Consider the following 15,222-nt stretch of genomic DNA (forward strand, 5'->3'; position numbering starts at 1 on the left):
GCACAGGCAGAAAAAGACAAGGCAGTTGGGAGTGGCCCAAGGAGGGCCAGTGTACCAGGCCTGCTCTGTGGATTCTTCTCTGAGGTCACCAATGCCCAGGGCCAGTATGGTGCAGGACGTGTAAGGGCTCCATCCCTGCCACTCCCTCACTTCCTGCCCTGGCTCTGCCCACAGGCTCTTGAACGCCAACAAGATCAACTGCATCCGGCCTGATGCCTTCCAAGATTTGCAGAATCTCTCACTGCTGTCCCTGTATGACAACAAGATCCAGAGTCTCGCCAAGGGCACCTTCACCTCCCTGCGGGCCATCCAGACTCTGTAAGCACCTCTCCTCCTCCCCATTCCTCCCCCAGCATGTTCTTCATCCTTGGCAGTCCATAAAGTTAATAGTATACTTTCAAGTGGTAATGTCAAATCAGATGGAAAACAGAGAAATTAGAGATCAACAAATCTAGTTATTGGTTGCACTCTGTTGCAGAAAGTTACAAGCATCTTAGAAACAGTACAGTGAATCCAAGCAGTTCATCATCATCTTTAACTTCTGCCCAGTCTTGCTTTGTCTCCATCCCCCCATCCACACCACCCAAACTGTTTTGAATTAAATGCCATCACTGTCCTGTGTTCATTCTGCCACCACATCTCTGAAAGACAAGGATTCTTGAACAATAAAGCTGAGAGTGTACTCAGGGTCAGAACACGTGGCTCGTTCTCATGGGGCTCGGGTTCCATCCTCAGTACCGTGAAATGAACAGAAATCTGCAAGATTATTATTGCACCGAAAAGCTTAACAACTAATTCCTTGACAGTATCAAATATCTAAATTAGTGTTTGAACTTCTCCTTGTCTTGTGTGCATTATACAATTTTCATGCTCTGTTGGAATCAGGATTTGATGTGACCTATGCAATAGGATTGACCGAGACTTGTTGATGTGTCCCTTACATCATTTTTCATCTCTAGATGTGATGCATTATTTTGCTCAACACTTACAGCAGGACCTACCAGCCCTGATTTTACTCATAGAGAAGGCAGACACCGTCATTGAGAAATCAGTTAGCCGTCCCAACTGTGCTTTTTTGGTAGGAACGGATCCCAAGCTTTAAGGCTGTAAAGCAAAGCAAGATTTCCATGAGCACTTGCTCATATTAATAACTGAATTAGAACTTGGAACAAAGCAAAAGACATGCAAATCCAAGGTACAACAGCCTTAGACTGGCCCAGCTTCTTGACTGAGTCCAGAAGTAAATTCACCAAATCAAGGATCAAACATACAACAAGATGAATAAACCCCAAAGCACTATGTTAAGTGAAAGAAGCTTGATTCGTCCACAGTTCCAAGTTTAGGGCCGAGTGCTCTGAGTCATAGAGATGATTTTGCTGCAGTTTTGCTTGTCCAAGGAGAGTGAATATTTTTAAAATTTATTTTTGCCGGGCATGGTGGTGCACTCCTTTAATCCCAGCACTCGGGAGGCAAAGGCAGGTGCATCTCTGTGAGTTCAAGGCCAGCCTGGTCTCCATAGTGAGTTCCAGGACAGCTGGGGCTACAGGGAGACCCTGTCTCAAAAGACCAAAAAAAAAATTCATTTTCATTTTATGTGTATGAGTGTTATGCCTGCTTGTGTGTAAGTGCACCTGTATTGTGCAGTGCCCAAGGAGGACAGAAGAGGGGGTTGGATCCCCTGGAACTAGAGTTACAGATGGTTGCTAGCCACCATCTAGGTGCTAGGATATGAACCCCAGTCTTCTGCAAGAGAAGCTAATGCTCTTAGCCTTGCTGAGACCTCTCCAGCGCCAGGAGATTGAATATTAAAAAAAAAAAAAAGAAGCACTGCATACTTATAATCCTAGCCAGTTAGGAGGCTGATCCTTTGAGACCAAGGGTTCAAAGTCAGGACAACAATGGATAGGTCTAAAACCAAACTAACAAACAAATACAGCTTCATTGAGGTACACCTTAAGTACATAAAGTTCCCCTGTTCTAAGTGAGCAACCTAGCAACTTTCCATAAATTCTCAGAGCTGTTCACAATCCAATTTAGAAGGTTCCCATCCATGGCTCCCAATCCCTTGTGACCATTTACAGTCAGACCATGTCCAGCCCAGTGCCTGGCAATCAGTAGCCTACTTTCTGCAGTGGGTATTTCCCTTTTCAGGTCATTTCATAAAGCGGAATGATACATGTGACCTTTGGGGACTGACTTCTTTCACTTAGCACAGTGGCCTGGAGTTCATCCATTTTGTATGTTTCATGCTTGATTTTACTGGTAAGGACAGAGACAGAGAAGTGTCTTTTGTTACTGCTAAATAATGTTCCACTGCATTGGGGAGGCCATGTTTTTCACCCTCTGGGTTGAAGCACATTTCAGTCATTTTTCACATTGAAGCCATTGTGAACTCTTCTCCACAGGCATTGCACGAGATGGGTGCACTTACACACATGCAGGCAATACACTCATATACATAAAATAAAAAAAATTAAAAACCAAACAAATAAACAAACAAAACCTCCAATTTGGGTCTGGAGTATTGTTCATGGGTAGAGCCCTACCTAGTACGCATGAGGCCCTGGATTCAGACCCTAGCAACAGACAGACACACACACAACAAAATCTAATTGTCTCCAAACTTGTTTGTATAGAAACCACTTATCCATGTGAGCCCTTCAAGTTTTGCTTGTTGTTTTGCACCCAAATAACCTGTTTTCAAAAAGTGCATATTCTGCTGTGTATAGGCTAAGCTGTGACATGATCGGAAAGAGGCTTCTGCTAGGGTAGTGTAAAGAGGAACATCAGTTCACCTGAGGCAGGGTGCTCACGGCCAGACAGAGATGAGGGGAAGCTGGGAGGCCCCACAGCCACCCCCAGATTCTGCCAGGTGTCAGATAGTCTGTCTTCCTGGGAAGTCAATACCACATCCTTCTAGCACTGAACAGGATGCAGAGTCAGGGGAGGGGCCTGGTTTATCTGGTAAAGTTGAGAGGAGCCTAGATTCAGGCAAACAATGGCGAGAAAGCTGGGTCAGACTCCAACTAGCATGGCAAGTCAGGGCCAAAAGTCCAGGCCCAGGAAGTGATGGTTAAGGAGGAGGCCAGCCAAAGTCTGTACATAGACCCTGAGATAGAATTGCACTTGGGTTTTGAGAGCTCTGAAGCCCCAATCCTGGGACTGAACTGAGGCCAGTAAGTGAGATGGCCTGATTGATTGCCTGTCAGATGGAGAAGTGCCCATGTCATGATAGGTGGCCCTACCCTGTACCACTCATCCCCACCCCTGTATTCTGTGTATAAATATTGCTTCAAGGGTGGCAGCTGGGACAGTGGCTGAGTTGGCACTGACGGTCCCCTGCAGGACATACCTAGTCCAGTGGTGGTCCAGATACAGGTGGGCAGTCTTACCAATGGTGTGGTTCAGAAGTCCTGGATCTAACCTGCTGAGATTGTCGGGATTTCTGAATGGAAATGCTGCCCTATGCTCACTCATAGCAGTTACTGCTGTCAGCTGCTCCCTTCACCGTCACCTTATCACCTGCTGGTGACAGTAATTCCCTAGACAGTAGCCACCTGGTAGCTTCCTGAGCTTTCCAAGGGTCATGAAATATCTAGAAACTGATCAAGGAGAGGTGCCACTGTCACTTGGGCTAAGGATAATCGTTCCAGGTACAACTGGGAGATGATGGCAGGCCCAGCCTCACCACCCTGGCCCCTAGGTTGCAGGAGAGGAAAAATCCTAGACTATGGTGCGAGGAGGCCCAAAGACCAAGGCATGGCGTTCTGTTGCCTCAGCTTCTTTCCCTGGAAGGAATGGGTTGCTATGTCAGCCTGCAGGTCCCCCTAGATCCCCCCTCTTTCTGCTCATGCTTATGAGGTGTCCCAGGGAAGAGGAAGGGAGGATTGGCAGAGGTAACAGTGAGGCTTGGGGGGGTAGTGGAACTGGCTCTGTAGCAAGTGCCAGTTTTCCTCTAAAAAACCCCAGGCCTCAGAGGTTCTTCCACTGTGATGGGCTGGAGGACTTCTCCACAGATAGAGGGGTACACACCAACAACAGCTCAGCCCCATCTGACTACAAAGCCCTGTCCAGTACAGGTGGGAAGCCCGGATCTCTGATAGCCCACCTGCCCTTTTGGACAGGCACCTGGCCCAGAACCCTTTCATCTGTGACTGTAACCTCAAGTGGCTGGCAGACTTCTTACGCACCAACCCCATTGAGACAAGTGGGGCCCGCTGTGCCAGCCCCCGGCGCCTTGCCAACAAACGCATCGGGCAGATCAAGAGCAAGAAGTTCCGGTGCTCAGGTAGTAGCCAGCTGTCTGCCTTTGGTTGGCTCAAGGACCAGGGATATGTCCTGGTGGCATGTCCTTGGGTACTTTGGAGCCCACTGGAGGGTGTGGGCCCTGCATTCACTCAACTTGGATAGGATTATTCCTGTCTTACCCCTCACTTTACTGAGGCCTGGGGGAGGTGAGCTTGCTGAAGCCCTGGAGGGAGAGTACCCTGTCCCTCTGCTCCCAGGCCAAGTCTTTTGTGTGTCACTGTGTTGAAGGCCTGAGAAGCTTCTCAGTGAGGTAGGAGACTCCTCCAGGCCTCAGCAGGTGCAGTTCCCTTGACATCTGGCCATGGGCAATATGGGTCAATTTCTGAGACTGGATCTTGGTCCAGGGGCCTGGTGCCATCCCTATCCAATTGCTATCTATAAGGTCAGCATGGTACCTGCCTGTGCCACTGCAAGTGAGAGGGTTAGTTGGCTGTGGTTCTGTCTAGCACTGACCTGGGGACATGAATATACTCTAGAGTAAGACTTTTGACACTTAGATGAGCCTGAGGTGTGTGGGGGACAGCCCTGGCAGGGCCCCAGCTGCATTCCTGGGGTACCTTCTATGGGGCATGGGGCTGTCCTGGCTGCTCCTACATCATGGTACATTTGCTTCTCTCCCCAGCCAAAGAGCAGTACTTCATTCCAGGTAGGAAAGGGGAGACCCAGACCAGCCTGAGAGGATGGTGGCTTGGGAGCCCATGGAAGGGCCTCAACTGCTTGGAGCCTGCTCAGGCCTTCAGCCCCGCTATGCTCTTGCAACAGGCACAGAGGATTACCAGCTGAACAGCGAGTGTAGTAGCGACGTGGCCTGTCCCCACAAGTGCCGCTGTGAGGCCAGTGTGGTGGAGTGCTCCAGCCTGAAGCTCTCCAAGATCCCTGAGCGCATCCCCCAGTCTACAGCCGAGCTGTGAGCCCCTGTGCTGCCCAAACTCCCCACCCTTGGAACCCACTAACCTTCTTGGGCCTACTTGGGGCTTCCCCTGGGCCAGCTCCATGGGGGTGGAGGGTTGGGGATCATGGTAGGCACCACTTGGAAGATAGCTTTGGCAAGATGCAGCCCTTATCCACTGCCCCTGCCTCTGCCTTCTTTGAGGAATCTCTGGTATTCAGGGCTGGTCACCAGCCTGAACCAGGGATGGCGTTCCTTGGGAGCACTTCTGACTTCTAAGGAGACAGGAATCCAGGATCTAAAACTGGAGCTTAAGTTGCCCCTTAACTATTGTTTTCCTTTATCTAAAAATGTGAATTTGTGCACCTGTGTCTGAATGCAGATTTCTGCCCACAACTGTCTCTTATCTATGCAAATTTTCATTTTTTAAAAATTTTCATTATTTATTTTGTGTACATGTCCTCAGAAGACAACTTTGGGGAGTAGTTGTCTCCTACCACATTGGTCCCAGAGACCAAATGCAGGTTTGGTGTTTCCCCTCCAACCCATCTCGCTGTCCTTTCATTCACATCCCTCCCCATGCAGTGCCAGGCCCAGCTTTCCTTCGAAATGGGGTCAGTTGGCCCTCTGTTTGCATTCCATAATCTCAATACAAAAAGCACTTTTAAGTCCACCATTTATTGGTGTGTTTGTTCAATCCCTTGTCTTTTACAGACGTTTGAACAACAATGAGATTTCCATCCTGGAGGCCACTGGGATGTTTAAGAAACTTATACATCTGAAAAAAATGTGAGTTGCCCATTGGTAGAAAGGTGCCTGTCAGGATGCTGGTCAAGGATGGAAAGGAAAAGGCTGGGGTGGGGAGCACCCACTAGGGGCAGGGGTAGGGTTCCTGTGTACACGAGTGATGGGTACAGGAAGGGATGGAGGGACTCCTGGTGCATGGGACTCACAGACCTCCCCTGCCTCCTCTCCCAGAAACCTGAGCAACAATAAGTTGTCAGAGATTGAAGACGGAGCTTTTGAGGGAGCAGTATCTGTCAGTGAGCTGCACCTGACTGCCAACCAGCTGGAGTCTATCCGAAGTGGCATGTTTCGTGGTCTGGATGGCTTGCGGACCCTGTGAGTAGGTGGGGCTGGAGGTGCAAAGCCACCAGGTGGGCATATGCATTAGAGGGAAAGGGCAAGAGGGGTGGGAGATGATCTCCCTACTGCTCCCGCCCCCCATTGCAGGATGGGGCCATCATGAGTCTGACTGGTAGGATAAATGATCCCTCTTGTGTTAATTTGTGGTGAGGCCTGTCCTCTCGTGTTTTGGGGATGTGGCCTGGTGCCTGGTGAAGGAATGGAGGGACCTGTGGTCTGGGCTGCTGGGAACATGGCACATTATCAGGAATGGTTGGAGTGACCATAGGCAGGAGTGCTGGGTGGCCGAAAGCAGGTGCTGCCAGGTGACTTGGTGTAGATATCAGTACAGGGATGTTGAACCACCCCTGGGAATTCTGGACTCTGAGACCCATAGTCAGATGGAGCTCTCCAGGCGTGGGCAGCCCACTGAAATCCTGGGGTGAGCACCCTTCCATGACCGCTGCTGGGAGCCTCTCCATCCAGGCATGCTGGCTCTTCAGGTGACACCGTAGCTAATCAATATCCAGTATAAAGAGTTGTCTGTCCTATTGGCCTCCCAAGACAGTCCCTATCTACGCTGTCCAACCTGGAGCTACATGTGGCTGTGGAATATATTTAATTTCAACTCATTTCAATATAGATAACTGCAGATGGGCAGTGACTGCAATACTGGAAAACCCAGCTCTAGAAGCCACCTGCTCAGATTTAAGTCCCAGGAATGCTCCACCGTGTAGATTTGTCTTCTGCGTACATGTTGTGTTTGTGAAATATAATGTGTGTGGGGTAAAGCTGCCTGTGGATTTTTGTTTGTTTTGCAAAAAAAAGATTTTATGTGGCAGTGTTTTGCTGCCTAACGTAGCCATTTCTCCATGTTGCTCCTGGTTGGCTGACTCCCTCTCCCTTACATCTGCCCGGATTTTCTTGGGTGGTATGGGAGATCTAATCAGCCATTTGTGTTTTTTCTGATGAAGACTCAAGAGAGGAGCAGAGGCACTATGGTCTCAGCAGACCACCAGCAAGTGCCTGTTTCTGGCCTCCCTCTGGCATAGGGGCTGAGAATGCAGGGGACTGCCTGAGAGCACCCAGATCCTGCCTCCACATGGTGATAAGAGTTATCCAATTTGGGAGTCTTTTAGATAGACCCACTGAAGGGGTACCCCAATTTCCTCACCCTGCATCCCTGATCAGCATGGAAGAAGCCAGAGCGGTCTACGTCCTGATTCCCTATCCGCAAGCTGGGTAACTTCTTCAGAGAATGGTATGATAAGAATAGGAGGTAGAGGGCTGAAGAGCTGATGCAGCCACCATAAAAGATAAGAATAGGAGGTCGGAATTGGCTAGGCAGCTAGTGTAAAAAGACCCCAAAGAAAAGTAGCCAGTTTCTTGGCTAAAAGTCAAAATGTCCTTGGGCCTCTTAGCAACATACTCCATTCCAAAGGCCAAAAATGTCAAAAGTATTTGGGAGCTCTTATCCAATCCTTAAAAGATTTTAGAGTTACCTCTTCAGAGGGGCAAATGTTAGAGTCTCCAAAAGCCTCATAAAAAATAAATCAAAGAAGAAGAAAGAGTACCTGAAGTTATCAAAAAAAAAAAAAGTGATGGGGAGATGTGGGAGGAGTTGGCGGAGAAGGAGTGGGCATGGATTTGATCAAAACACCTTATATATTTATATCCCTGTATGAAATTCTCAATACATTATTTTAAAAAAGAGAGAGAGGAACAGAGGGGCCTGGGAAAGGTCAGTGTGGGGACAGAGGCAGCAAAAGCCCATGAGGGACAACAACACACAGGAAAAGAAACACCTAGAACTCCAGCACCATCCACAAATGACCAGTGTCAATCACTGGTGCAAACAGCTGCCCTTCTCATCTTTTATTTACATATATCTGTAATCTTTAGCTACATATATCTATAATCTTACAGATATGTAATACATGCACAGGCACATATATGTGCACAGGCACACAAGTCAATATAGATAGGCTTGAATAACCATCATCACAGTCTATGCAATATATGTATCTAGCCTCTCTGAAGGTTACTCCTGTCTTCATTATTATTATTATTAGTGTCATAAGAAATCTAACAAGGAGTTTGGAGAGATGGCCCAACAGTTAAAGGTGTTTACTGCTCCTGCAGAGGACCTGGGTTAGTTCCCAGGATCCACATGGTGGTTCACAACTACCTGTAACTCCCTCGCATTTCAGGGGAACTAATGCCCTCTTCTGGCCTCCACAGGCACTGGCACACACGGCACACAAACTCATTCAGACAAACACACATAAATAATAATAATAATAATAATAATAATAATAATAATAATAATGGCAAACATCTCACTCCTTAGCGAAATTTAAAGGACATAACATCATATTATTACGAAAGGCATTGTGCTACACTGGAATCTTTAGAAACGATTCATTTTGTACAGCTGAAATATGTACATGCATACACACAGATTGATGTTTCTTCTTCCTTCTCCTCTTCCTCATTCTCTTTTGCCTCTTTTTTGACAGGGCCTCCCTGTGTAACCCACATTGGACTTGAATTTGTGTTCCTCCTGCCTCAGTTTCCCAAGTTCCTGAGATTACAGGCTTGTGCCACCATGCTCAGCTCCCAGATATATTTTGGTAGAATTCTCTGATAAATTTTGTTTCGTAACCTTTTTTTCTTAAATATGGGCCCTTTATAGGTCATAAAATTTCTTTTAAACATAATTGTATGCAATTATTGGGCACTTAAGTTGTTTTTAATTCTGTAGTTTGAGCTGTGCTGTGATTATCACCCCAAATTCTATGTGCGTCTGTGAGTGTTCCCTTGTGATGACATCCTCAAAGTGGACCAACCTGTGGAAACGGAAAGGAACTTTGCAGAGATTCTGGGGCAACTCACCAAATGCGTGTCCAAGAGGCCTTGGTCGTTGTCTTGCCAACCATGGGTGGGAGTGCCCATTTTCTCACACTCTGGTTGAAGCTGGTGTTCTGATGGTTATGTTTTAAATTCTTCTTCAGTCTGACAGGCAGAAACTCAGAGTTGTTTAGACGTCCTTGGTTACTGACCAATCAGTCTAAACATGATTTGTGTGAATGTTTGTGACCATTTTAATTTCTCTTGGGAACTGCCTGCCCTGTGCTGGCTTGGTTTCCACTTTAATTTTGGGGGGTGGGGGTGAGAATTGAGTAGGTCTTGGAGGATGAGTAATGGGGGCTGTTCTAGACAGAGATGAGAAAGGCACTCTGGGAAGGCATCCTAGGGGGCTGGGCATGAGGGTACTAGTCTGAGAAGGTAGTCTGGCGTTGATGATGCCCTCTCAAAGGCCCTCTCAAAAGGTAAAGTTTTGGCTTTATTCTGTGAACAGTTTAGAAGTCAGTAATGGGCTTTAAGTTGGACAGTGATGTGTTCCTGGGCATTGAGTAGAGTGTGGCCTAGAGATGGTGAGATGCCCTGGGTACTAGGGGAGGGACTCTGGGCCTGCAGGGTGTGATGGTAGGATGGAGAGGAGAAGTGGAGCCATGAGGCATCTCAGACCTTGGAGGCAGGGAAGGAGGTTGTGGAGGGGAGAACAGATGTGCAGATGTACTCCTGCACTGTGCCCCCCTGGACTGCTGATTGGCTCTGGAGAAGTATGGAAACTAGCAGGCAGTGACTGGTACCACATATCCAGGTGAACTAAGGCTAGTTCTCAAAGCATTCTCCCTCCTCTCTCTCTTCATCTCTCCTCCCCAGGATGCTGAGGAACAACCGTATCAGCTGCATCCACAACGACAGCTTCACGGGGCTGCGAAATGTCCGGCTCCTGTCACTTTATGATAACCACATCACTACCATCTCCCCTGGAGCCTTCGACACCCTCCAGGCCTTGTCCACACTGTGAGTCCCAGCCTTCGTGGGCAGGCTCATAGTTCTGGGCCCTGGAAGCCTACTCAGCATCCCAGGAGGTGGTTTTCTTGGGTCTTACCTTTGAAGAACTCCCTTAGGGGAAGTGTGGGTCCTTCTGGTTTCTTGAAACATGACTTCCACTGCTAGCTCTGTCTCAGTCCTGAAAGTTGGTTATCTAGGTAATTGTTAGTTGTCTGAGAAGGCCATCTGATGGCTGTGTGGCCAGAATTTGGACAGGAGAAGGCCCTGTTGAGTTCGCTGAGACCAGCACAGTATCCTCCTGACCACATGCCCTGCCTCTTCCAGAAACCTCCTGGCCAACCCTTTCAACTGCAACTGCCAGCTAGCCTGGCTGGGTGACTGGCTGAGAAAGAGGAAGATTGTGACAGGGAACCCACGCTGCCAGAACCCAGACTTCCTGCGGCAGATCCCCCTGCAGGACGTGGCCTTCCCTGACTTCAAGTGTGAGGAAGGTAACTCTTGGGTCACCATGGGCTGTGCAGCAGGGAGAGGGTAGAGCTGGCCAGAAGCACTGGGCAGGTAGCACCCCATGGGCCTCTGGGTAGGGGACAGGAGACACCCCTGACTAGAGCTACCTCTGTGTAGATTCAAGACAGATAATGTACTCATGATTTTTAAAATGGGAAAACATAGGTAGAAGAAGGCAATAGACATTACCTCTTACTCCATCACTGAGAGTAGTGCAGTGACTCTCCAGCGTTTTTCCTTATGTAACTATGTTTAACCAAGAGACCAGCTCCTGACCCCAAGTGCTCCAGGCTCATGGGGCCACCCTGTCCTTCACACACAACAGGAGTCCCTTGAGCCCCATCCCCCATGTGTGGGAACCTGTCACTTGGTGCTCTAATGTCCTGTCTGTCCATGCTCTCAGTCTCTCCCTGTGCCCTTCATGAGCAGGATTTAGCCCCTCCTTTGATTCTTTCTGAACTTCACACACCAAAGTTCCTGTTGGAAACAGAGTTTTCCTGGGGTAGCAAAGCAAGGTTCCATCTCGGTTGTCCCTGTTCTTATTTTTTACAATTTATTTATTTTATGTGTCATATATGAGTACCTGTATGTATGTACATGCACCATGTACATGTTGGTACCCTTGGAAGCCAGAAGAGGACATCAGATCCCTTGGCAGTAGAGCTATAGGCAGTTGCTAGCCATTGTGTGGGTTCTAGGAACTGAACCTAGGTCTTCTGCAAGAGCAGTAAAAGTTCTTAACTGCTGAGCCATCTTTCCAGCCTGAGGTGTCCCTGTTCTTAAAGTGTCTCTCAGCAGCCCCTTCCATAGACAGCTTCCCTTCCATGGTGTGCTCCCCTCCAACAGGGAGCTCCTCTCTGACTGACACCAGCTGCTGGGCGCTGGGTGCTTGTCCTTGGTCTCCACATCCTTGTCCCTCCTGCCACTTCAGAGGGTGCCTCAGCTCTAGGATCATCCCGGCCGGGCCATGTGGAGATGAGGGAGAGCCCAGGGGAGGCCTCAACTTTCACACTGAGAAAGGCCTAAGCAAAATCAATGGATTCTCTAAGAGCAATTTTGCTTTCCACTTTTAAAATTAAAAAGGAAAATCTTAAACCAGGCACAGGACAATGAAGGCTGAGACAGGAGTATCAAGAGTTCTAGGCCAAACAGGGCTCCATAGTAAGACCCTATCAAGGAAGGAGGATGGAAGAAAGGAAGGAAGGGAAAGAGGGAAAAAAGAGAAAGAAAGAGTAAGTCACCATACTCACATTATATGACAACTTATATAATAGCTTAATGATCTTATTAGTTCTCATTTTTAATTTAACTATACATCTTGATCATATTTTCTTCTGACTGATTAGTCTTTGAAAATGTTGTTTTACCTAAGGAAAAGTCTGGGGGCTGGAGAGATGGCTCAGCAATTAAGAGCACTTGCTGTTCTTGTAGAAAACCTGGGTTTGGTTCCTAGCATCTATATAGTGACTAAAAACAGTAAATCCAGTTCCAGGGGATCTTCTGGTCCCTGTGGGCACTGCATGCACATGGTGTATACACATACATGCAGGGAAACACTCATACACATAAAATAAAAATTTTTTTAAAAAGAAACCGTAAGTTTTGGGCTGGGGAGATGGCTCAGTTGGTAAAGCACTTGCCTTGCAAACATGAGGACCTGACTTTGATTCCTAGAACACATGTTAAGACACAAAACCCAGGTATAGTACCATTTACTTACTATCCCAGTGCCTGGAAAGCAGAGACAGGAAGATCTCTGGGGCTTGCTGGCTAGCCAGACTACCCTACTTGGCAAGTTCAAAGCCAAAGCCAATGAGAGACCGTGTCTCAAAAGCAAGGTAGACCAAGGCTGAAGAATGACACCTGAGGTTGTCCTCTGCCTTAAACACACACACGAGAGAGAGAGAGAGAGAGAGAGAGAGAGAGAGAGAGAGAGAGAGAGAGATCACCCCTGGGCAGCCTCTGTCAACAATACCCAGTGTGGTTTTCCAGATCTTACTCTGTGTCCATGTGCACATGAAGACCCATGAAGGATTTTTCAGGGCCTACTGTGAAAACCTTTCACCATGAGGGACCATGGTCTGGTGGCACCACTGAGCTACCCTCTGTGGCTTGACATTTAGCTAAACTGTCCCAGGGTCAATTATGCATTGTGCTGCCAGGAATACCACTGCAAATATCTCCTATGACATGATTTCCCCCTCCGCCGCCCCCCCCCCCGCCAGAATAACTTCCTAGAAGGGAAAAGATGCGACCATTTCTTTGATGCTACAACATATCAAAGAAATGGTAGGATCCAGTGGTCAGGAGGGCAGCTTCCAGAGGCAACCTGCTTGGAAGGCCAGTCCCAGTGTCACCTTCCAGGCTGGGGGACCTTACACAAGTTACTTAGCCCCTCCAGCCTTAGTTCTTGTACCCCCTAAAAGTGGTTCATGTAGCACATCCACCATGGCTGTTTTGAGGACTTACTGAGCTCAGCTTTACTTACAATGCACTGTCACCAGAGTGTGCACACTAATTGCCTCTTCGTGTCCTCAACAACTCTGACCATGGCTCTTTATCACCTTTGCTGCACCCAATCAGAAGAAAGATAGCTACATAGAGGGCTCTTGGTGATCTTTACTGAAGAAACAAATGGATGAATGGCATGATGGTTGGTCTGCATCAGCCGGATCAATGGCCTCAAGATGCCTCATCAGCCTGAGGACAAGCCAGCCACTCCCCCTCGCCAGATACCAGTGAAATGGAAAGTCATCCACCTTGTCTATTTGGAGGGCTGATGGGCTGCCAGGCACTGCGCTGAGTGCTGGACTTTGCCTGGGCTTCCCAGGAGATGACAGCAGCTTCGTGAAAGGGAACATGCTTGATACAGTACTAGGCACTATTAGAAGTGGTGGTTGTGTTCTCTTCCTCTCTCTGGGGCCCCCTTGGATCTGAGGCAGAAGAGGTTACCCCAGATCTGTTTTAACCTGGAAATTTCTCAGGAAGCTTTTATTCCTGGTGGTGTTGGCTGATGGTGTACAGCCAAAAAGGAGACTTACTGGGGTCCAGGGCAGTGTCAGAGAGGGGTTTCTGCTCTGAGAGGCCCCAGAGCCTTGTCTGCCTTGCAGGAGATTACAGTGAGAAGCCAGGCCCCTCTCTGACCAGTTCTCCATAACTTTCTCCCTAGGTCAGGAGGAAGGAGGCTGCCTGCCCCGCCCACAGTGCCCCCAGGAGTGTGCCTGCCTGGACACGGTTGTCCGATGCAGCAACAAGCACCTTCAGGCTCTTCCCAAGGGCATCCCCAAGAATGTCACAGAACTGTGAGTAGCCTCAGGTGCACACTCTGTGTGTAGGCCTGTGGACAGGAACAGCCGGGCCTGGCAGCAGGAAGAGGTGCCCAAGAGTGGGTCCTGGCTGACTGGGAGGAAGGTCAGGGCTTTCCAGAAGAGCTCTAGGAAGGCTTCTACCTTTTCCCGGGTCCCCTCTTTATGGTCACCTAATGGCAAAGTCCTCACAGTGAAGGCTCTACCTTTTAAAAAATATTTTATTTATTATTTTTATTTTATGTGTATGAGTGTATTGCCTGCATGTGTATAAATGCACCCATGTTGTGCAATGCCCTCAGTCAGAAGAGGGTGTTGGATTCCCCTGGAACTGGAGTTACAGCCGCCGTGTGGGTGCTGGACATTGAGCCCTCGTCCTCTGCAAGAGTAGTGATGATCTTACCTGCCGAGCCATCTCTCCAGCTCTGAGGGCTCTACTTTTAAAATAAAGAATAACATTACTCTTGCCCCTTGGCAATGTCTCGATCAGGAAGAATCCTGCTGTCACATGGTTGTTACCTGAATCAACTCTGATCTAGATGACAAATCCCTTGTTGAATATCTTTTTCCTATTTTTTACCATCATAAAAACTACCAAAGTGAACAATCCCTTTAATGAAATTGCTAGTCCAAGAGCTCCTGGAACTCTAACTGCCTTCTCCTCCTTTAACTCTCTCACTAGTACAGTGCAAAGGTTGCATATCGTCGCTGACTGGGATTTGGGATTTGGTGTCTGAACTCATGGGGGCTGTGGGTGTAAACACTTGTGTCCAAGGCTCACGTTGTTGTGTTCTGCCTTAGCTATTTGGATGGGAACCAATTCACACTGGTTCCAGGACAGCTGTCCACCTTCAAGTACCTACAGCTTGTGTGAGTATCCAAGCCCCTTGATGATCCCAGGCCTATCTCAGAGGACAGAGGAACATTGGCATCCAACCTCCACGGCCCCAGCTTTCCAGAAATCTCTAATTTCTGGGCAGATCTTGTTTGTAACATTCCCCAGCCCCACTTCCCTCACTTCCCCTAGGGAACACCCATGCCCAGGAGCTAGTTTGCCATCTAGTGGCTGGAACTAGGAATTGCATTCTTCCTGGCCCTCATGGGTTGGATCTGCCAGCATTGCCCACACCATCTCCCCAAGCCTCCTTATGGGCTGATAATTATTTTTGATATGGGTCATCCTTGCAAGGGAGGAGCCAAGGATGAATAAAAAGTGATGTGGGG

The 15,222-nt window shown here is 48.3% G+C and overlaps 1 protein-coding gene across 2 annotated transcripts in view; it reads left to right on the forward strand.

Moving 5' to 3' along the window:
* Window positions 1–15,222, forward strand: part of Slit1 (slit guidance ligand 1) — a 160,165-nt gene that overhangs the window by 112,310 nt on the left and 32,633 nt on the right. The window contains exons 13-22 of one of the 2 annotated variants that reach the window (XM_008831987.2): window positions 175–318; window positions 4,125–4,288; window positions 4,931–4,954; window positions 5,071–5,215; window positions 5,912–5,986; window positions 6,176–6,319; window positions 10,052–10,195; window positions 10,511–10,677; window positions 13,863–13,995; window positions 14,800–14,868. In XM_008831987.2, the coding sequence (XP_008830209.1) occupies window positions 175–318; window positions 4,125–4,288; window positions 4,931–4,954; window positions 5,071–5,215; window positions 5,912–5,986; window positions 6,176–6,319; window positions 10,052–10,195; window positions 10,511–10,677; window positions 13,863–13,995; window positions 14,800–14,868 (1,209 nt within the window). The remainder of the gene's footprint in view (window positions 1–174; window positions 319–4,124; window positions 4,289–4,930; window positions 4,955–5,070; window positions 5,216–5,911; window positions 5,987–6,175; window positions 6,320–10,051; window positions 10,196–10,510; window positions 10,678–13,862; window positions 13,996–14,799; window positions 14,869–15,222) is intronic. The other variant, XM_029563049.1, reaches the window with a different exon arrangement.

This window comes from Nannospalax galili, unplaced genomic scaffold (genome assembly GCF_000622305.1).
Source record: "Nannospalax galili isolate Female #2095 unplaced genomic scaffold, S.galili_v1.0 scaffold875, whole genome shotgun sequence".
Classification (NCBI taxonomy): domain Eukaryota; kingdom Metazoa; phylum Chordata; class Mammalia; order Rodentia; family Spalacidae; genus Nannospalax; species Nannospalax galili.